Source organism: Ursus maritimus, unplaced genomic scaffold (assembly GCF_017311325.1).
Source record: "Ursus maritimus isolate PB19 unplaced genomic scaffold, ASM1731132v1 scaffold_6, whole genome shotgun sequence".
In the NCBI taxonomy this organism is placed as follows: domain Eukaryota; kingdom Metazoa; phylum Chordata; class Mammalia; order Carnivora; family Ursidae; genus Ursus; species Ursus maritimus.
Window position 1 is genome coordinate 69,929,125 of NW_024426774.1, and position 21,183 is coordinate 69,950,307.

General features: G+C 41.7%; 1 protein-coding gene across 1 annotated transcript; it reads right to left on the minus strand.

The window, feature by feature from the left end:
* Window positions 1–324: 324 nt before the first annotated feature.
* Window positions 325–12,380, minus strand: EPCAM (epithelial cell adhesion molecule). Its single transcript, XM_040623503.1, has 9 exons — window positions 12,087–12,380; window positions 9,573–9,680; window positions 9,064–9,304; window positions 7,811–7,876; window positions 6,316–6,379; window positions 5,227–5,328; window positions 4,251–4,451; window positions 2,326–2,370; window positions 325–768 (listed from the first exon to the last, which is right to left on the minus strand). Exons 1-9 carry the CDS (start codon window positions 12,160–12,162, stop codon window positions 727–729), a joined length of 945 nt encoding a protein of 314 aa, XP_040479437.1. The 5' UTR covers window positions 12,163–12,380; the 3' UTR covers window positions 325–726.
* Between the last annotated feature and the right edge of the window lie 8,803 nt (window positions 12,381–21,183).

Below are 21,183 nucleotides of genomic sequence, written 5' to 3' on the forward strand. Positions count from 1 at the left end.
GTAAGATGTCAAATGACTGGTGCTTTATTTCAACCAAGCACAGCATTCATGATTTACAACACTCTCCATCAATTCTGCCCCAATGCATGTTTGCCAAAGTGCTGATTTGTTTAAAATTTAGATTCACTCAGAATACAACTGTTTGATTTTCCTGTTAGAAGTTATATTATTATAGGTTATACATTTTGTATCAAATACACATGATTATAAGTAATCATACAAAACCCTAATTTGTGGCTAGCATTCGGAGCATTTCTCAATCTGTTATCTTATGTGTATACTAAGAAATTTGATTCAATGATTCAAGTAAAGTTAGGAATTTCAGTTTTAAAATATTTTATTTCAGTTTGTAAAAAAAAAAGTTTATATGTACAAGACTCGAAGTCAATAGAAAGGCAGCTTTCAATCACAAATGGATGAGACAGTAGTCATTCAAACTCCACTGAAGAATATCTAAGTACACACCTCAATGTCAGGCATGAACAACTTTACCTATGCAGTCCAAGCTCTGGATTTCATATCAGATCTACAAAGACAGGACTCTGGTCAGATTTTAAGATTGGTAAAGTCAATTTGAAGCTGCTTACACAGAGTACAGGTTTCACTATTACAAACAGAAGATGTCAACTAACAAAAGAGTAGTCCTCAAGGATCTCTTTGTCTCATGCTCATACACTTGTAATCTGCTAATTTCCCTTCTTGTAGTTACTCTTCAAATTATGGTCATTAAGCATTGAGTTCCCTATGCATCTCACCCATCTCCTTTATCTGAAATAGAAGAAAATGAGAAAAAAAATTTTAAATAATTGCCCAACCTTTTGTTCATCCTGAAAATAGTTTTTTTTTTTTTTTTTTTTTTTTTTAAGGAAATCAAGATAATTCTCTCCCACATTTATGAGCAGCAAGGAGATACCTACAAGGAAGCACATACTGAATGCATGGCCCAAACTGCTATTTGGAGGTTAAGATGGCCAAAGTGATGGGGCAAGTAGCGGATGAGCCAGATCCGTAAGAATGGATAAGGGCTTTATTAAATGTATGCCATTTTTACATCCAGTAAGAATCAATCTATTTTCTATTATCAATCTTTTAATTTTACAGATGAGGAAACTGAAGTTCAGAATTAAGTGACTTGTCCCAGATCACACAATTAGTTACAGGCAGAACGGAGACAAGGTGATGGAAACTACTACTGCTGGCAAACATTCTACTATGTGGCATACACGGGACCAATACTTTATGCAGACTACTTTGTTTAATCCTTACAACGGCTCTGTAGTATTATCCCCGTTTACAGACAAGGAAACATGGAGGCTTAAAGAAGTAACTGCCTACCCAGCTAACAAGTGGTCAAACCCGCGTTATATTGCTCTTAACTGCTGCGGGACACTGTCATCCCACCTTTCTGTTAATGATTCAGCTCGGGAGTCTGTCCCAAAACCTGTGGTCACCAAACCAATTAAGCCAGATGATCGACTATGGTATGGGGGAAAATGTTACAACTAGACTGTTTTAAATATTCTTTTACATTTCTGTGTTTCTCGGTAAAATATTAGTAAAAAGTACATTTGCAATTACAAATAAATGCATAAATAGGTCGAATTGGTGGGTATACTGAAAATGTTGTTGACAGGGCTCAGGAACAAGTGCGTTTCACACCCAGTTCCCAGTGACTGCCACACTAACCATCTGACAGTTGGTCTCCACACTGAAGTACGTGACTAGCACCAACGGTTTCAGGAGGACGTAAACCAAGGTCTTTTTTAATGATTATTTCACTGGCATAGAGACAGTACATCAGGTCATCAGTCACATGGAGTGTCTCTAACAATCCATGGAGTTCGCCTCTAAAAGATTCCACTGAAAGTTGATGCTTCATCGAACAAAAATTGTAGGCTTCCTATCCCACTACTCTTCGAGGCAGAGCTCAGTATCAGCTGGTCTGCTGTAGAGCTCATGCAAGAGAACGCAAGTAAGGGGCGCCTGGGTGGCTCAGCTGGTTAAGCGTCTGCCTTTGGCTCAGGTCATGATCTCAGGGTCCTGGGATCCAGTCCCGCATCCTCTCTCCCCTCAGCAGGGAGTCTGCTTGCCCCTCTGCGCCCCCCCCCACTTGTGCTTGGCTCTCTCAATAAATAAAATCTTAAAACAACAACAAAATAAGGGAATGTAAGTAAGGGAGCATTGAAAGACAGTCCCTAGGACCCTAAGGACCATACTATAAAGGGGCTCCAGTATAACTGAGTCCTATCGGGGTCTAGGAAGTTACAGTGATTATCAGGAGTAGGATTTTTTTAAAAGGGGCTTTTTATAAAGTAATCCACTTACCTCGGCCTTCTCATACTTTGCCAATCTATTCTTTCTGGAAATAACCTGAATGGAAGAAAAATGATTACTATTTTAGGACTGCTATGCAAAGAAAAAGTTGATCTAAATTGACACATAAATGCTTTTAATGGACGTAATTCCTATCTGAACAAATTTAACTTAAAAATCTATCCACAGACATTATTTCTTAAATTAAAATTTCCCTACTAAACTAAAAAGAAAAAAAAAAAGCCTGTACTTATCATGAGGTGCACTGAGTTATGTATAGAATTAATGAATCATTACGTTGTACACCTGCAATTAATATAACTCTGTATATTCTATTTCAAGAAAAAAGAAAATTAAAAAAAACTTTCAAGACCTCCTTCCCCCCTGAATCAAAATCTTTTGGAACAAAAACAAAAAAGCCACAACCAGTGAAACAAACCAAAAACTGCACTGAGAAAACCGTGAATAATCTTTAATAAAATCTAACAGCCTGGTATGCATTCTTCCAGATTTTGTTCCATCCTCACAGAAATATACACAAAGACCAATGTGCATGAGTTTGGGGAAGGGGGGGCAGTCTAAAAAAATGGGATCATACAATATCATTTCTCTCTTTGCACAGCCTGTATCAACATCATAGGAGCCTTTCCAGATCAAAAGCTATAGATTATACTCATTCTTTTAATAACTTGACTCCATACCATGAATACTCCACCACCTACTCATCCGTTCTCCCACAGATGTACACAAAAGCTGTTTCCAGATTCATCCTTACTAGCAACACCACAATACATAACCTTGACCATGCTTCCGATGTATCTGTGCTTGTTTCTAAAGCACAAGTAGATTTCGGTGACTCTCTCATGCGTGTATTTCCCCACTGGATTTCTCCTGTAAATCATCTACCCGTGCCTTCTGTTATTCTTTAATTTTCTCATCAATTTGTGAGAACTCATTGTATGTTATGCATAACCACCTTTTTTGTTTTGTGCATCATGGAGATCCCCCCAGCTGGTCACTGACATTTTTCACTTTCCAGTATCTTTGCCATACAAAATGTTTAATTTCAATTCAGTCAAATATGTATCTTTTTATTCATGGATTCCAGATTTCTTGCCTTACTTGGCTCCCTTTACCACAAGGTTGTACAAACATTTCCAAAATTAATTGAGACTTGTTCTAATTTTTTAACATTTTTAACTATAATCCATCTGGAATTGGGGCTTGAACATAGGCGCGCTGCTCCATAAAGTGCCATTCACACAGGTGGGCAATACGGCCCGCCGCGGCGCAGTGAAATAGGAGTTCGACATTGTTTTTCTTCCAGATGGAGAGCGAAGTATAATTCCATTGAACCGAAAATCTAAGTTCCCACATACCCTCAAACCTATTTCCGAATTCGGCTACGTTGTTAAGATTTCCTAATGCTGGAACATCCTTACGTTTCTAGAATAAACCCTGTCTGCTCAGGTGGTACCTTCTGCTGGAGCACTGCTAAAGTCAATCTGCGAATCTTTTGTTTAGAATTTCTGNTTTACCACTTTCAATCCTTTCCATGCTAACGTTAATTGGGTTCTGTTGTTGCGGTTCTTTGAACAGTTTGGGAGTTCAAGGGTTTTGCACTGGCCCTGGCAGGACTGTTGGTAGTGAGAGAACTGAAGGACATTTGTTGCCTGATGGCCATGTAACTGACCTGTGGGGGCTCGGCTATGAGCTTTTCTCAGATTAGTATGCTTTCTTGCTTCAGAAAGTGATTATTTTATTAAAAAAAAAAAAAAAGGACCAGATGCAAAAGATTCGTTCACTATACAGAATTATAAAAAATGAAGCTTTTGTTTCATTAATATGTTCCAGAACATGGATGTAGCTGTCTCATGCTGTCTCCTTTTCTTGAAAGAATATGCCCTTAAGGGAAAGTTGACTTGTTCTATACTCACCAGCACAACGATTCCAGCAATAACTGCTAGGGTCACAACCACAATGACAGCAATAATACCGGCTTGCAGACCCTGCATTGAAAACTCAGGTGGTTTTTCATCAACATAGTAAATTGCAGTTCGACCGGGATCCAGATCCAATTGTTCCCCATTTACTCTGAGGTCCATTCTATTGGAATGGAACAAGGATTCGTCTTTAACCTGTATTGAAAAGGAGAAAAGCAATTTAAAATATTTAATGAAACCCACCACAGGGATGCCTGGGTGGCTCAGGTCGTGATCCCAGAGTCCTGGGATGGAGTCCCCCCATCACGGTCCTTGCTCAGCGGGGAGCCTGCCTCTCCCCCTGCTTGTGCTGTGACAAATAAATAAAATCTTAACAAAAAAACAAAAACAAAACAAAACAAAACAACCCACCACGGCCACATAGAATTACTTGTCAATTATACACTGAAAAAACCGTTACCAAGATCTTTGTGGTTTCATCCTTCCTCCCTTCCCATTCCCCACCCCCCAGGCCAGTTTATTTTGAAGCAAATCCCAGCTCTCATCAGAAAATGGCTCACTAGAATATATTAAAGTTTATTTTTTTTTAATGGTAATACATTAAAGCAGAAACGAATTTGAAATCATACTAGTTACACAGCACTTCTTACATAACTTCTTGTTCATGGACATTAAAACGGAGAAGGCTCTACACACAAACTATCAAGGATGCACTATGTAAGAATTACGAGAGAAAATATTCTAGGTAAAAGAATTTGAAAAAAGGCATAAACATACAACAAACAGGTCAGAAAAGTATGTGAGAAATATGGAGGGGTGAGGACAAAATTAACCGCAGCGCAAGAACCACTTGAGAGACAGAGGTGTGGATGACGTGTGAGTGGAGAAAAAGATGATGAAAGATCTTAAATCCTTTGAGGCATGACAGAAACATTTCTAAACACAGGAATAAAACGAAGATAATACTCACATCTTTTTCAAAATAGTAAGCCACATCAGCTATGTCCACATCATTCTGAGTTTTCTGAGATGAATTTTGCATCAGATCAATAGTGATAAGATCATTTTCATACTGGGAGAAAATGAAAAATACAAATTAATATCAATATAGCCAAAATCATGTAAAAATATCATGGTTCGAAAATCGGAATATTCAGTTTTTGATTTTCTGTAACCTACATTTGTCAGTGTTCCTTTCCATTAGTAGGTAACTGTAATTTACAAATCCTTGGGAGGTTTTAAAATCTATTTTCTTTTCAAGAGTATTTTCTGCCCTTGAAAAAAAATGTAAAACAAGATATTAAAGTATCTTATTTGAGGGTGTCTGGGTGGCTCAGTCAGGTAAGCGCCTGCCTTCAGCTCAGGTCATGATCCCAGGGTCCTGGGGTCGAGCCCCACTTTGGGTTCCCTGCTCAGTGGGAAGCCTGCTTCTCCCTCCGTGCTCACTGCACTCCTCTCGCTCTCTTTCAAATAAATAAATAAAATCTTTAAAAAAATAAAAATAAAAAAAATAAAATGCTAAAGAAATGCAATCCAAAATGCAGTATGCATTTACCATGTTCTGCTTTTAAGGAACAAAAAAGCATAGTCCCTCCTGTCCTTAAAAATGACATAAATTTTGGGGGCGCCTGAGTGGCTCAGTCATTAAGCGTCTGCCTTCACCCCAGGGCGTGATCCCAGGGTCCTGGGATCGAGCCCCAAATCGAGCTACCTGCTCCGCTGAGAGCCTGCTTCTTCCTCTCCCACTTGTGTTCCCTCTCTCGCTGGCTGTCAAATAAATAAAATCTTGGGGGGGAAAAAAGAACAAATTTTCTGCCTTGAAAAAGTTCCATCACATTCTTCAAGTATTTTTCAACCAGAGATACAACACTTTACTTAAGGGTAAAACTGAGGTTTTCGAAGGCTATGGAAGGAAAACAACAGGAAATTTGAATTATTAAGCGTCCAGGGTTTAAACTGTTATTCAAATGCAATTTAACCACTACTGAAAGTCATACCCAAACCATTCTATCCCACTAACTTTCTGCTAAAGCTCATTTACTAAAAACAAAAATCTTACCAGAATATTTGTGATGTATTTAGGATCCAGCTGATAACGAGTTGTGATTGCATCCTTCAGCGCACTGTAAATAAAGATCTGTGTTCTTAAAAAAGTGTACTACACAACATTAAGAAGCACTATTTTTTTTAAAGAGCACTACTTTTTAACTAAGCAAGTAGTTCAAGCTCTAGAACTGTCATTAATCAAACTTGTTTTAAAAATGTTATGCCATTTTGCAACTATCATAACTGATTCAGGCTAGAATCATCCATCCATTGATGCTAAAACTGTTGAGTTCTAGTTTGATTAGAAACAGGATATTCATACGGGATCCCAGTATCTGCCCACAGATTATATTTATTAATTACAAAAAGTTGAGGCACCCTGGGTGGCTCAGTAGGTCAAACGTCTGCCTTCAGCTCAGGTCACGCTCCCAGGGTCCTGGGATTGACCCGTGTGGGGCTTCCCGCTCAGCGGGGAGTCTGCTTCTCCCTCCCCCTGCTTGTGGACTCTTTCTCTTTCTCAAATAAATAAAATCTTTTTTAAAAATTAAAAAAATTAAAAGAAATTATTACCAAGAGGTAACCAGTAACTCTCCATTACAAACCTGATAGGTATCCCCTTAGCCACAGTTAACATCACTAACAAAAGGACAAGACATCATACGCTTCCTGACGGGAAGTACTGAGAAGGACATACGATCACTTATGTAGTTTTTCTGTCAAAAATGCTTAACCTGGATTTAATTATGAGGAAACATCAGGTAAATTCAAATCTGAGGGACATTCTGTGAAATAATTTGCCTATACTCTCCAAAAATACTATCATGAAGAACCAAGAAAGGCCAAGACAGTGTTCCATATTAAGAGAGATGAAAACATCACAACCAGATGCAATACATGATCTCAGATTGGGTTCTGGGTGAAAAGGGAAAAAAAAATAACCATAAAGATCAACATTGGGAAAACTGGCACAATATGGTGTAACATTAAATTTCCTGAATTTGGTAACTGTAAAGTAGTTATATAACAGAGTGCCTTTTGGGGAGCCTGGCTGGCTCAGCTGGCAGAGCACAGGGCTCTTATCTTGGGGTCGTGAGTTCAAGTCCCACGCTGGGCACAGAGATTACAAGAAAGAGAATGGAAAACAAAACAAAACAAGAGTGCCTTTTATTCCTAGGAAAAGGTACACTAGTATTTAGGGGTAGAGGGGCACGATGTCTACAACTTGCTCTCCAATAGTTCTGGGGAAAATACCTACACTTGTTGAGGTAGATATAGAAAGTATACCCAAGACACATAGGAAATGGGGCAAAATGTTCATTGGTGGAAGAGAACTACAGGAAATCTGTACTATTCTTGCAACTCTATTTCAAAATAAGGTTAAAACATTATAGTATCTCATTTTTTCATAAATATAAAGCAGCATTAAGACATGTTTTAGTTTTTCTAATGAATTAGAATGAAGACCTGAGTACCAACTGTGCAAATATAATGCCCTTAACAGTACGTACGTTTTCAAACTTTCCATATCATAAGGTGTTTCTCTTGTTTTGTGCTTTAGTTCAATGATGATCCAGCTGTAAAGTAAAAAGACAGTATTTAATGATTAACTATAACAACTCAGCCTTTTGTAGTATTTTCCTAATAAGCCAATAGCAAAATTCCCAAGTGGAACTACAGTACAATCAACAGAAAAGGATTTATGCAATAGATTCGCACTTCCAATCTTCCTCGGCTCCCACACATTGCTCATAGAGCACTCATCCAGGTCAACCTTTCGAACAGGTCAACCTCTGGCTTTGGGCCCCCATACTCAAGGCCATGCAAAACCAAGGCTTAGCTGGTCGTGCTGGGCTACACTCAAGGGAAAAGACAAAAAGGCACTGAGAGCAGCAGAGAAAAGTGACCGCGAAGCCCCGGAAGACCAAAGGAGAGAGTGCCTGCCTTGGTCTGGATAACTTTCCAGCTCTAGTCACTTTTAATAAAACCTCTTTTGCTTAAGCTAGCTTGAGTGTGTTTCTGTTCCTTTTTACTATATAAATCTGAGGCAACCATACCTCGGTTTTATTTTATTACTTTAACTTTTATTTAAATTCTAGTCAGTTAACATACAGTGCAATACTGGTTTCAGGAGTAACCATACCTCATTTTATTTTATTTTTTTTTAAGATTTTACTTATTTATTTGACAGATAGAGACAGCCAGCGAGAGAGGGAACACCAGCAGGGGGAGTGGGAGAGGAAGAAGCAGGCTCATAGCGGAGGAGCCTGATGTGGGGCTCGATCCCAGAACGCCGGGATCACGCCCTGAGCCAAAGGCAGACGCTCAACCACTGAGCCACCCAGGTGCCCCCATACCTCATTTTAAAACACAATAAATGAGCAAATATATTAACAACTTAAATTTTTCATATACATTTAACACTAATCCAACTTTAAAATTTGACCAGTGTTAAGTAAAAATAGAAGAGGAAAACCATGTTTAGTATGCTACCACAAGGGAAAAAATTTTAAATAAGAAAAACATATTGCTAGTGAATTCATAAAATATCTCTGGAAGGTTCTATAACAAACTGGTGACATCAGTCTGTGGAGGTAAATTGGGTAGCCGCGGGGGGAGGGGGATAAAACGGAAACTTTGCATTCTATCTCTTTCCTCTCTTTTGAATTCTAAATCACCAAATCATATTATATATTCCAAAATAAATTTACTTAAACGAATCTGAAAAGCATGAACAACAAGGAATAAGGGCAGCCCAACTCACTAGGTCCTCACTCGTTCGGTGCAGGATATTTCGGCATCTTTATCCGTTCTTCGGACCCCCGCAGTGTTCACACACCAGCACGTGGCGGTGCCATTGCACTGCTTGGCTTTAAAGAGCCCCTTCTCATCACAGTCGGGATCATAGAGCCCATCATTATTCTGGAAAGCCCCCTCAGGTTTCACTCTTCTCCCAGACTTTGAGCTGGTCATTTCGGCCTTCATCACCAAACATTTGGTTGCCACTGAAAAGAAAGCTTAATGTCACACTGAAAAGTAACTGCAGTTTTATGCTTTAGGAAAAAAATTTTAATTTAACTCCAAACTCCCAGAGCCAAAGATTACTGCAGACTTACATGTTCCCACGTTCACTTTCTAAATTTCAAGAAGCTTCAGCTATGAGGTAATTTTGACAAAATAACGTGATTCAAATTTGAGCCCAAAAAACGCTTCCCGACTCGAGACACATTAGTTAAAGAAAAAAGTTAAAGGCAATGAGGATATTCTACTCACGTTTTGAGCAGATGACGGAATTCTGTGCGCCAAGCGAAGTACACTCGCACTGACCATACGTGTTCAAGGAGCAGTTTGTGGTCAGTTTGTAGTTTTCACAGACACATGCTACATGAAGTAAAAAACAAAATCCCATTTTAAAATGTGAATCTGACTATGAACTCTGGTGTCTCAACTAAATGATACTCTAACAATAATGCCTAAGTTACAGGTCCACAAAGCCTTAAAATGTTGTCTTTTTCGGCTGTAATTTGTTTTATTTTTCAGCTGTAATTTGAGGGGCTGATACTATGGTAAATAGTTTGTTTATATCACACAGACACATAGTCTAATTTGCATGCATTCCCATTTGACTTTTTTAAGCCAAGAATACAGCCCTCTCAACACCATTTTCAGCTTTGCCTCAATGATGATACTCCCAGTCTTAGGTACGGCTCCCTGGGTACGGCTAGACAAACCCTTGCTTGTTAGCTACTGACTCTTTCCTGAAAATCCACAATTCCGATTCCAGGATCTGGAACAACCCACATTTCTTTCCTCCTCCCAGCCCATTTTCTTAAAAAGAAATGCTTGCTTTTGAGTTTAATGGTATCACAGTCAACCCTTGGACAATTTATCTTGGAAAAATTATACTTTCACATGAACTTGGGGGCACTTCTGTTTGTGGCCTTCCTAAACAAATTAAATCTTAGTACCAAACTTTCAAAGTGATATTACACAGCTTATCCTGGATATTAATACCAATTTAATAGTTCTATCTTTGGGCACCTGGGTGGCTCAGTCAGTTAAGCAACTGCCTTCGACTGGGGTCGGGATCCCAGAGTCCTGGGATGGAGTCCCACATCAGGTTCCCAGTTTAGGGGAGTCTGCTTCTCCCTCTCCCTCTGCCCCTTCTTTCTCTCTCTCTCTCTCTCTCTCTCTCTCTCGCTTACTCCCTCTCAAATAAAACCTTAAAAAAAAAGTTATACCTTTGACTATCTCAAAAGTTCGTTTTAACTTCAAATTGGCAAGCCCCTCTAATTCCTTTTGTCTACCTAAGAGAACGCAATCATTAACAACAAAACCACTGTGACAAACCATCTTTTTTTTTATATTGCTCCTTCCTAACTCAAGTTGGTTTTAGTTATTCCCCGTTTAAGTTATAATTAATATGAACCACCTATATAATTCGTCCAGCACTAACCTCAGTATTGGGATCACAGAAGGAGATAGTGGCTTTCTCTCAAGGAGTCAAAGCCTTATTCATCACTCTACTGTATCACAGCTCAAAAGCACCTTTTCGTGCCCATGGGATGTGAAATTTAAAACAGACCAATTAGGTACAGATTTTTCTGAACCGACAGCAACTATCATCACTTTAAAGCAATTTAAGATTAAGTACTCAGCCTTGGACTGGAGTTAGAAAAACAGGAGTTGATTAAACTGCATTATTTTGAAAGTGTAATGCATTAGGCCCATGCTCTGTTGGTGAAGGTTTCCTTTCCTGAAAGCTCTGGCCAACTGCCACTTTACTTCTGGCCACCATCTCACAAAAAAATCAACAAATGGCAGACAAGATATTTATTCCAATTAAGGAAACTGTGATCAAACCACATGTCCAATATGTGGAAAAGGGCGCGACCTTCCACACCAGAGATTGTTCTGTCACCACTGACATCGTGGTTTCCAAGACTAAAAGAAACGGAAAACTCTGGATGTTATGTGGGAGTAAAAACACACACACACAAGATACAAAACTGTTTCGCTTTAGGGCAATGTTTACAGCAATGTCTAAAAATATATATATACTGGGATTAATAATGGGATTCTCTTAAAGTGTTGGGATTGTGGGTTTGTTTTTCCTCTTTACAGATATCGATATTTCTGGGTTCCCTACAATAAACTTGGCATTACCTACACGATCCTTAAAAAAGAGTAAACACCCACACTCCCACGCCAGGTCGTGAAGGCCCAGGAGGACTTGCTCCCGCGCGCAGGTGCGCAGCGGCCCCGGCGGCCTCCCGGCAGCTACCTGTCCCCGCCCGAGACTCACATCCGGGGCCAGCCACAGGTGCCGAGGGGAGGGGCGGGCCAGCGATTGGTGGCCACCGACTCCCCTGCCGGCGGCTGCAAGTTTCCGCCCCACTAGGACCCCGCCAAGCGCGCGCCCGGGCCGGAGGACGTGGGCGCGCTCAGACGGCGTGCGGCACCCGCGCCGCCCCGGGCCCCCCTGGCCCACTCCGAGGCCGAAAAGTCCCCGGACTTAGCCGCTCTGTTCCCTGCCTGCCCCCCGCCCCTGCTCGGGGCCATTATCCTGGAGAGCGGTGCACAGCGGCGAAGTGAGACGGCTCCCTCGCGGCCGTGCGAGCGGGAGCCTTCCCGCCGCCTCCCTCGCGCAGAGGGCCTGGGCTGCGTCAGCCCCGCGCGGTCCGCTCCAGACGGGAAAGCGTGGCCGGCCGCCCCTTGCCCACCATCTCCGTCTCGGATGCCGAGGGACGTCCCCGACCCGGCCAAGCCCACAACTCTGCTCCTTACCTTTCTGAGCCACGGCCACCGCCAGGGTGGCCGCCGCGAACAGGAGCCCGAACGCGGGGACCTGGGAGCGCGCCATACTGCGCGCGCGTCGTCGAGAGGGGCGCGGGGCGGGCTGGGGGCTCGCGGGAAGGGGCGAGGCACGCGGAGGGAGCGGGGCGCCGGAGCCCGCTGGCCGGCCGGGGACGCGAGGCCTGGGACGCGCGGGTCCGCGTCGGAAGGACGGCGGCGAGGTGCTGCCTGGCCGACGATGCGAGCTCGCCGAAGTACTGCGCACTCTGCGGGCGCGGCGGGGCGGAGCAGACCTGGCCGACTTGGCGGCCCCGCCTCCCGGGCCCTGCCCCAGGCTGCGCACCTTTGTCCGCAGGTCCCCGGTGTTGAGTCACCGACTGGGGGCGGGCGGGAGGAAGCAAGCGCCCCTCCCCCACACCTTTCGCGGCCGTTGGGGCGCCACCCCCTCCCCAGGTGTTCGCGGGCGGCGGCCAGCCCCGCCCGGCCGGCAGGTACTTCCTCCTGCGGCTGCCAGTTGGGGGCTGGAAGGGCGGTGGGCTGCGATCGTGACAGTTGGCAAGGACCCTTGGTGGCCACTGAGAAAAACTGAGTCTTCCTTTTACTAGAGGGAGTACGACGCTGAAACCTTGAAGAAATGGGGCCTGAAGGAAGAGTGAGATGTCTGGGAAGAGGAAGGTGGAGGCTAAAATGGAATACAAAGGAAAGCGGGAGTACCGTCCAAACCACAATAAAAAATAAAAAAAATTTTTTAAAAAGTTGACCGGCGCACCTGGGTGGCTCAGTTGGTTAAGCATCTACCTGCCTTAGGCTCTGGTCAGGATCCCAGATCCTGGGATCTAGCCCCACATCTGGCTCCCTGCTCAGTAGGGAATCTGCTTCTCCCTCACCCTCTCCCCCTGCTCATGCTCTCAAATAAATAAATATTAAAAAAAAAAAAAGTAGACCTTTGAGCTTCACCTGGCAGCCACGCTCCTTTGAAACTAGAAAAAGAGAACTCTCCCTGGCTTTCATGGAATGACAAATTCGTGTTCTTTATAGTTATTCTCATTCTTCCACCTTTTTTACAAGCACTTTTAGCACTTGAAGATGTAAGAAAAGCTATTCCCATAGAGCCAAATGCTGAGAACTGAGATGATTCCAGCTTCGATTAATATTGCAGAACAATGTTGATGAGTCCTTTGAGGTAGAACGAAGGACAATAATTTGTTTCAGTGCAAATGAATTCAAATTACAACATGCTATTATTACAGTCTTAAAATAATTGTAATGACTTGAGGCTTTCTAAGTATTAAGTGTTTTTAATGTTATTTTGACTAGCCGTAATAAGATAACCTATTTTTAAAAGGCTTTTTCCCCCTGTTTTAGAGATCAGAGTAAGAATTCAAAAGAGGAAAGGTGAAAAAACCAATTTTAAGATACAACTAAATTTGATTAGTTTTTACAAGTGTATATCAAGTAAAAAATTATGAGCAGTAATTATTGAGCAATAATTTAAGTAGTAGTCCTGTTGCCAGCTGATTAATGTAAATAGTCACGTTACAGTGAGTACCTGTAAAGTTTGAATTTTACTTGAACATTAAATAAGCTATTTAACTATTTGATGGTTGACTTGGTAAGGAAATCCTATCAGTCTTTTAAACCTGTAAATCTGAGTTGCTAGAACTGGTTTTGGAACTTTGTGATCTGTTCAGCAATTTAAGTGAAAAAGAATAGTAGTATCAAATCAGGAACAAGTTATCGACCCAATTTTTGTTGTTTTTGTATTTTGGATGTTTTCAGGAAGTTACACACTGCCAGCCCCCAAACCATATACTTTTCCCAAGGATAATTTCAACGGATTTTTGTGGCTTTATTTGCAAAATGTTCCATTGCCAGGTCTAACGCTATCACCTAATCAAGAAGAAACTTGTCTTCTTATAACTTGAAGGATGTTTATTAAATTGTTCATCACAATAAAGGGAATTGAGTAAACATGATTATTAAATAAATGACAAAATACCACACTAATCTCTGACTCACTGTGTCTGAGTATACGTCCAAGATATTGTTTGTTTTTATAGCTCTTTAACGCCCCTGCATTTTGTCGCTCACTGCTCAAAATCACTCTCATTTTATGCTTTCTTTGATGGTGAATCTTCTGCGTTACCAGTGCCATAATGAAGAACATGTCTTAATATTTTTGTAAGATTTCATACCCAAGTATAGTCCTAAAACTATTCTCAAATTTTACAGATGTTGCTTTTAAATTTTGACACTAGGCAGTTTACTACATAATATTTGACTAAGAAAGAAATATGACAAGATAGTCCCACTTTAGGCTCCCTGCTCAGTGGGGAGCCTGCTTCTCCCTCGCCCTCTGCCAGCCGCCCCCTTTGCTTGTGCTCTCTCTCTCTGTCAAGTGAATAAATAAAATCTTTTTTAAAAATCTGAAAAAACAACCGACAAGATTAAAAATTAAACTTTTCTGGGGCGCCTGGGGGGCTCAGTCGTTAGGCGTCTGCTCAGGGCGTGGTCCCGGCGATCTGGGATCGAGCCCCACATCAGGCTCCTCCGCTGGGAGCCTGCTTCTTCCTCTCCCACTCCCCCTGCTTGTTGTTCCCTCTCTCGCTGGCTGTCTCTATCTCTGTCAAATAAACAAAAACTCTTTTAAAAAAAAAGTCCTGTTTAAGATCTGTATGGATAAAAGTGTAAAACCCTAAAAAAAATAAAAAATTAAAATTAAAATTAAACTTTTCTGACCAAACTCCTGCAGGCCATCAAATAAGAACCAAATTAAAAAACCTACATCAAAGCCAAAGAATGGATGGAAATGAAAAGAAACTAGTTAATAAAAATATAATGGGTAGTGGAGTGCCTGGGTGGCACAGCGGTTAAAGCATCTGCCTTTGGCTCAGGGCGTGGTCCCGGCGTTATGGGATCGAGCCCCACATCAGGCTCCTCCGCTATGAGCCTGTTTCTTCCTCTCCCACTCCCCCTGCTTGTGTTCCCTCTCTCGCTGGCTGTCTCTATCTCTGTCAAATAAATAAAATCTTTAAAAATATATATATATAATGGGTAGTATAAGGGTGCCTGGGTGGCTCAGTTGGTTAAACATCTGACTCTGACTCATTTTTTTTTTTTTAAAGATTCTATTTATTTATTTGACAGAACAAGCAGGGGGAGCAGCAGGCAGAAACAGAGGGAGAAGCAGGCTCCCGCTGAGCAAGGAGCCCGATGCAGGGCTCATCACAGGACCCCGGAATCATGACCTGAACTGAAGGCAGACGCCTAACCGTCTGAGCCACTGTCTTGTGGCTAGAGATTTATGAATTGTATTGCTTTTTTCAAAAAGCCAAATTTTGTTTTTGCTGATGTTGCTTTATTGCTTGTCTGTTTTCTATTTCATTGGTTTTCTCTCTTATCTTTATAATTTCCTTTTTTCCACTTATTTTGGATTTAATTTGCTCTTTTTCTAACTTCCTAATGTAAAAGCTTTGATCGGTGGTTTTAGACTTTTCCTCTCTTATAAGCATTTACCCCTATAGTATCCTTTCTAAGCATAGCTTCAGCTGCATCCCACACATTTTGTTGTGTTATAATCCCACACATTATGTTCTAATTATCATTCAATTAAAAATACTTTCTAGTTTCCTGTATGATTTTTTTATTGGCCCATAGTTTATTAAGCAGTGTGTTTAATTTCCAAAAATTTTAAGATTTTCTAGACACGTTTTTGTTATTGATTTCTAATTTAATTTCAGTGGGGTCAGAGAATAAACTGTGAATGATTTCAATCCTAAATTTATCAAGACTTGTTTCTAACCCAGCCTGTGGTCTGTCTTGGTGAATGTTCCGTGTGCTCTTGAAAAGAATTAAGTTAGGTGGAGTGTTCAAGTTGGTTGATGGTGTTTTTCCGGTCTTGTCTATTCCTTCTGATTTTGTGTCCACTTCTTTCAATTATTGAGAGGAGAGTATTGAAATAGCCGAACTTAGATTATACCATTAATGCTTTACTGTACTCGTTGTATCGTGTACCTATCCATCTATCCGCCCATCTGTCATTATTCTGATGCATTTCCAAGTTAATTGAAGACTTTATACACAGTTTTTTCTAAGTGCTTCAGTATGTGTACTGTTAATTGAAGATCAGTATTCACTTAGAGCTTGTTCATTTTTTTTTTCAGTAAAACAGGAAGAAGAAAAAAATGTGTTTGACAAATACATACACTTATGATATAGACTCTTATCAAGATAAATATAACTGGGGTACCTGGGTGGCTCAGTCAGTTAAGTATCTGACTCTTATTTTTTTTTTTAATTTTTTAAGATATATTTGTTTATTTGAGAGAGAGAAAGAACAGGGAGGGAGAGAGGGGCAAAGGGAGAGAGAAAGAGAGAATCTTAAGCAGGCTCTGCACTGAGCACGGACCCTGACTCGGGTCTGTATCCAACAACCTTGAGATCATGACTTGAGCCGAAACCAAGAGTCAGACTAACTCACTGAGCCACCCAGGCGACCCAAGCATCTGACTCTTGATCTCAGCTCAGATCTTGATCTCAGGGTTGTGAGTTCAAGCCCCACACTGAACTCCACACTGGACAAGGACTCCACGTAAAAATAAATAAATAAAGGCACCTGGGTGGCGTAGTCGTTAAGCGTCTGCCTTCAGCTCAGGGCATGATCCTGGCGTTATGGGATCGAGCCCCACGTAGGGCTCCTCTGCTATGAGCCTGCTTCTTCCTCTCCTGCTCCTCCTGCCTGTGTTCCCTCTCTCGCTGGCTGTCTCTATCTCTGTTAAATAAATAAATAATCTTTTAAATAAATAAATAAAAGAAGATAAATCTAACCCTCATTTCCAAAAAGTTCAATTTTTCTGTTCCTAGTCGATCCCTGTTCCCCACAGATGTAATCCCAATTTTGACTTGTCTTCCAGTATTCGTTAGTTTGCCTACTCAAGGACAGCTTCATGGATATGCAACCCGTACAGTCACACAGGATCCCATGCTTGGAAGGGTAACATACTTGGTATAATGCGAGCTGTAACAATCTTGAAATTCTCAATATTCTAACAAGGAGTCCACATTTTCATTCTGTACCGGGCCTTGGAATTTATGTCGTTGGTCCCACTAGGACTGTCATATAAATGGAATCAAACCGTATGTTATTTTTTGTGTAAAGCTTCTTTTGCTCAGCATAACGTTTTTGAAATTCATCATGTTGCATGTGTTGACAATCTGTTCTCTTTTATTGCTGAGAAGTACTGAACTGGATGAATGTGCCACAATTTGTGTAAGCCATTCTACTATGGGTGGACAGGTGGGATGTTTCCAGTTTGGGGCTTTTATGAATAAAGTTGCCATAAACATTATTATCACAAGTCTTTTAGGGACACAAGAATGCCTTAGACTAGGTGTCTTCACATGGGGCACTAAATTGGACTTTTGGATGGAATATTTTTCAAAATATTTCAAGGAGATTAGCGTCCACCCACTCAATCTACTTAGTCATTTAGACAACTCAAAAAAGGCCTTCATACATTTCCAGCCCTTTGGGCAAGGCAGTACCACTTCCGATTAAGAGCTACAGTCTTAAATTATAGCACAATTTGATTTCAGCTACATATTTTATCTAATTCAGTATTGCTGTAAGATAAGATGGAAAAAGTGGACTATGTTAAGGCAGAGGATATCTCCTATCTGGTGTTGGGCAGATCCTAGGAACTTCCATCTAGCTTTCCTGCATCAACCTGTGTGAGCTGCTGTCAACTTACTGGAGGAAAGAAACTGCCCAGAAATTTTGAGACACTTAAATATTTTTAGACCAATTAGACTTCTTTAACATAAATACTTGTTTTTATCAAAAGGACAAAAAAAGAAAAAGTGGACTACACAAAATGTGTGCTGGAAGAACAGAAATGAGGTCAATGGGACTAGCATTTTGAGAGGGGAAGGGCTTGAGGGCAGGAGTCAGCTCATGCAAAGCCTTGAGGAATGGTAAGGATTTTATTCTATTGCCGGGAGAGAAGCAGGGGACAGACATGAGTTATGTTGTAGAAAGATCACTTCTGAATGCTTTGTAGAGAATGCATTGTAAGTGTGCAGAGTGTAAGAAGGAAGATGAATTTAGAAGCTATTGCTGTAGTCTTGGTGAGAAATTGTTTACCTGGACAAGAGTAGTGGCAGTGAAGATGGAGAGAAGTACCAACACATAAGAGATGTATTTTTGGAGTTAGAGCAGATAGGACTTACTAATGCCAATGCGGGACATGAGGGTAAGTGAGGAATCAAAGATCACTCCTAGGTTCTTAGCTTCAGTAGCTGAGGAGGATCATGGTGCCATTTGCTGACAAGGGGAAGACTGGGGAGGAGTATCTGGGGGGAAATGTCCAAGTGGTCCATTAATCGTCCAAGCAGAGATGTCAAGTAGGGTGTGGCATATGGAAGTCTAAATTCACACAGAATCATCTGTATAAAGATGGTATTTTATTTTATTTTATTAAGATTTAATTTACTTAAGCTTTGCAATGTAGAAGATTTTGAGGGGAAAAATGTCATTTTTCCTATTATTTATTTTTTTTAAAGATTTTATTTATTTATTTTGAGAGAGAGAGCATGAGCAGAGTAAGGGGCAGAGGGAGTGGGAGAAACAGACTCCCCACTGAGCAGGGAGCCTGCTGCGGCGCTCGATCCCAGGACCCTGGGATCATGACCTGAGCTGAAGGCAGACACTTAACCTACTGTGCCACCGAGGCACCCTCGTCATTTTATTTTTTTATTAAAAAAAATTTTTTTAGGAGTGCCTCATTGGTTCAGTTGGAGGAGCAAGTGACTCTTGATCTCGGGGTTGTGAGTTTGAGCCCCACGTTGGATGTAGAGATTACTTAAATAAATAAAATTTTTAAAAAGATGATTAAAGAAATTTTTAAAGCAAAATTTCTGACAAATTTATTTCTTTCCTTATTTTACTAATCTACACCCAATGTGGGGCTGGAACCCATGAACTTTAGATTAAGAGTCACATGCTCTTCAGCCTGAGCCATTCAAGGACCTCTGAGGATGTCATTATAGAGTGGGACAGTGAACTTTCCTAGAAAACGTGATAGTATTTGCTAGGCAGTGCGAGTCCTTTGAGGTTAAAGGTCACAATTCAAACTGAAATCCATTGGGGCCTCTGGGTGACTCAGTCAAGCGTCTGCCTTCGGCTCAGGTCATGATCGTGGGATCGAGTCCCACGTCGGGCTCTCTGCTCAGCGGGAGCCTGCTTTTCTCTCTCCCTGTTGCTCCCTCTGCTCTGGTACTCTCTCTCTGTCAAATAAAGAAATAAAATCTTTAAAAAAAAATAAACAAACAAAAAAACCAAAGTGAAATCCATCAGCTACATTGTGTGATTTCCTCTAGCGATTACCAGCTGCTTGGGTAGAAGCTCTGAGAGCCAGGGAGCTGGGGTCAACAGAATGGGACATTCCAGACCAATAGGACAGACAAGAGAAAGACCAGATTAGTGTGGAAGGTGTTTGCAGAAGTGGGATGACAATGCTGGGTCATGGCACCTAAGCAGGGTTCAGGAGTAAGGACGAGAGGAGACAGAAGTATCTGTCAAACAAGGGTGAAGAACGGCGACAACGGAGCTCTTAAATGAGGAGCTGAGAGGACAAGGGGTGACAGGTGGGGATTTGAAGGAGCTGGAAGTTTAGAAGGACGAAAGTAAAGAAATAGTTTGGAAGTGACAGGCAGAACACCTAGGACACTCCCAGGCCCTGAGGTGTCTGGGAGGTGAGGGGAAAACTAAACACAGCTTCCACCTGTAGGGGAAACCAGGTTCACTCACCCCCTGGAGGGGGAGGGCGTGTCCAAGGAAGAGGAGGCTACCAGGGTGTTCGATGGCGACAGAGTAGGAATCAGTAAGAGTGCAGTGGGAGACCCTGGGGAGGGCAGGGGAGGCTGGATAAGATAAGCCGAGGAGCTCAGGGGTCCTGGAGTGGATGGCCAATGTGACGTTGGGTGACCTGGAAGTCCTGTTCTTCTGGCAGGGACCGAGGCAAATGGGGTATAAGGCATGTTCTGACTAGCCTGACAGGCTCTTACACTGAGATGAGAAATCAGCCTGAGGAGCCAATTTTGAATATGAATACACCTTGAGGAGCTGATTTTGAATGTGAATACAAAGGTCGAGGAACTGCAGGATAACCGCCCTTCCCTGCCCTGCGTAGTATCTAGTATCGGAGGGAGTATGGTGGTGGGAGGTGGCAATCTTTGTAAGGAGTAGAGGAGGTGCTTTCTCTGGGAGCATACGGTGAAGTAGGGGCTGTGGGGTGACCAGTCTTAGCTTAATAACCACCTGAATGATTGAGTCATGATCATTAATAAGCATCGAGCCTTTACTTTGTGGATGACCTAACCATTCAACACATCAGTGTGCTTAGAGTGGTTGGTTCTGGAAATTGTATTGTGGCCTAGACAGAAGGAACTAGAGTGTGGCAAACAGAGATGGACCTTTACCCTTGCCTTATCGGGATCGGAGAGGGGTGGGGTCTTTATGATAGGTCATATATACTGTATATGTGTATGCAGCTTATTCCAGACAGCATTCAGGTTTAATGACATCTCCGAAGCAACCATGTATACATACACGGTTCTGGAGGAAGTTACCTCTCCTGGTAACCGGACAGGGTCAAATGGGACCGTCACCTGGGTTCTCATGTTCCTGTTTGAGAAGGAACACATGGGCAGTTTGCAAGGCACAAGAAAGAAACAACAAAGGAAAAATACACACTTACATGGCTTTCCTTTCTGGAATTATCTGTCCCCATAGGGCCTCCTGAGATGTCCCTAGAAAATCAAGGTGTGTGATAAGAATGAACTGAGTATCATAAACTTAATTTTATTGGCACTCCTACTCAGGTGAGTGAGTTATCAAGTGTCATGGCCCGGATGAACCTCTTAAAACACACATCACTGGGTGCAATACTGACTCAGAATGTACCCAGTTTGATAATATTCCTGGGAGATCTAGGCTGTCCCCAGCCGTAGTGCTAAGGATCAGCAGTCATTGAGGACTGAGTACGTTAGACGCAGAATTATGGCCATGAATTGGTAGAAGTTTGTGAAA

What these genes read in the sequence shown, in the direction of transcription:
- EPCAM (XM_040623503.1), bottom strand. Translation starts at nt 12,162, where the DNA reads ATGGCGCGCTCCCAGGTCCCCGCGTTCGGGCTCCTGTTCGCGGCGGCC. An exon ending in TTCCGTCATCTGCTCAAAAC is followed by an intron (nt 9,305 to 9,572) that starts GTGAGTAGAATA and finishes CTTTCTTTTCAG; the next exon opens with TGGCAACCAAATGTTTGGTG. An exon ending in GATATGGAAAGTTTGAAAAC is followed by an intron (nt 6,380 to 7,810) that starts GTACGTACTGTT and finishes CTTTATTTACAG; the next exon opens with TGCGCTGAAGGATGCAATCA.